This window comes from Penaeus monodon, chromosome 22, assembly GCF_015228065.2.
Source record: "Penaeus monodon isolate SGIC_2016 chromosome 22, NSTDA_Pmon_1, whole genome shotgun sequence".
NCBI lineage: Eukaryota > Metazoa > Arthropoda > Malacostraca > Decapoda > Penaeidae > Penaeus > Penaeus monodon.
In genome coordinates this window covers 37,840,509-37,842,048 of record NC_051407.1, presented here as the reverse complement: position 1 = coordinate 37,842,048, position 1,540 = coordinate 37,840,509, and the positions used below count along the sequence as shown (strand labels likewise).

General features: G+C 42.0%; 1 protein-coding gene across 1 annotated transcript in view; it reads right to left on the bottom strand.

Moving 5' to 3' along the window:
- Nucleotides 1-1,540, bottom strand: part of LOC119587429 — a gene marked incomplete at its 3' end in the record, with an annotated part of 30,623 nt that overhangs the window by 24,816 nt on the left and 4,267 nt on the right. Inside the window, 3 exon segments of the mRNA XM_037936159.1 lie at nucleotides 153-335; nucleotides 549-668; nucleotides 1,219-1,398. Coding sequence (XP_037792087.1) covers nucleotides 153-335; nucleotides 549-668; nucleotides 1,219-1,398 — 483 coding nt within the window.

Below are 1,540 nucleotides of genomic sequence, written 5' to 3'. Positions count from 1 at the left end.
AGCCTTTAGGTGTGAAACATTACCACTGGCATTATTTTGGAAGTATTTGTGAGCCATTATATAGGAGCGTATTTGTGCTTTTGTTTGTGAGGACATTTGTGTGCTTGTGTGATACGTATTTGCATGCACACAGTCCGTACGAACATCCTCACCTCCCAGCGGCGGCTGAACTCGTATATCGTGCCACTGGTGCCTCGCTCCCTCGTTCACCCCGAGGATATTCCACATGCCGGGCCCGATGATTCGCGCTCCCGAAGTATCGCCCGGCCACCAATATACCGTCACAGCTTCGTCCACGGGTATGCGCACGAATATCATTCGCTGGATATTGCAGCCTATAAGTGAAGGTGAAGGTTACTTACGTAAGATTACACGTATGAAAATAGTGTATATGTATGTTCCTTATTATAACGGTAAGGCAAAATGGATATCTGAGACCGAAGGCGTAATATATTGAAATATGTGAGAAGAGAGGATTTCAAATTAGCGTGTGTGCCATGTACCAAATTAGATTTTAGATATGCTTTACTAAATCATTATTCACTCACCGCAGGAAGTATGGCCACAGTCCAGTATCCAAGAACTTGGAGAGTCTGTTCTCACTTCCAGGTATTGCTCAGGTCCACAACTTTTGCTTTTGCTCAGTGCAGTGGCGGCCACACAAAACGCTGGTTTATAAAGTAAAATGTGAAAATATATTCCATATTGTTTGGGTAATTGGTGACTTTCATTTGGCGAAACACTATCAGATTTAGGTTATGATTCAAAATGTTAACGCTTTAACGATTTCCTTTTTAGCTGTCAAAGGCGTAGGGAAACGCAGATTCCTCGAGGCTCATATGCAACGGGTTCTGCAACGTCGTAGGGACAATAAATGGTTTGCCGCAGTCGCTACCAACCATCCAAACGGAAGGGCAAGGTCATTTTCTTGATAAATTGTCTCTGAGAAACCCCTTTTCTATAATCATCTTACATAGATAGGTTGATCTACCAACGCATCATCATTCAACTGCAGTGTTTTTTTTTTCCAAAGAGAATTAAAGGAACCTCTAATAAAGAGGTCTTTAGATGTCATATTTTATGCGATGATGTAGAATAACATCACTTTAAAGAAAATCTGTTCGTTATTTGCTTCAATTTTTTTTTTATAAACAATATCATGAGTTATTTGTAAAAATGTTACCCTGAACTTTAGCTCATACAAATGAAATTACTCACGAGGACCGGATGTGGCACTGATGTCATGCCAGTGGCCGGGAGAACCTCTCAGTTTCTCTCCAGACCACACTAAACCTGGTCCTCTGACTGTCACTTCGCCATCATTCGGCCGCGACCTGATTGTGTGTGACTCGCTTCCCAAGGACACCATGAAACCCGAGAGACGGAATGTTGGACATCCTGGAAAGCAAGACAAAAGGAAGGGAAAGGGTCAGCATCCATCATAACACCCTGCGATATCCTGCGTTTTGAGAACACGTATACATGCTCTTGTATGAATGTTGTAAACTGAATAACTCAATATATGTACCATGTTACTATC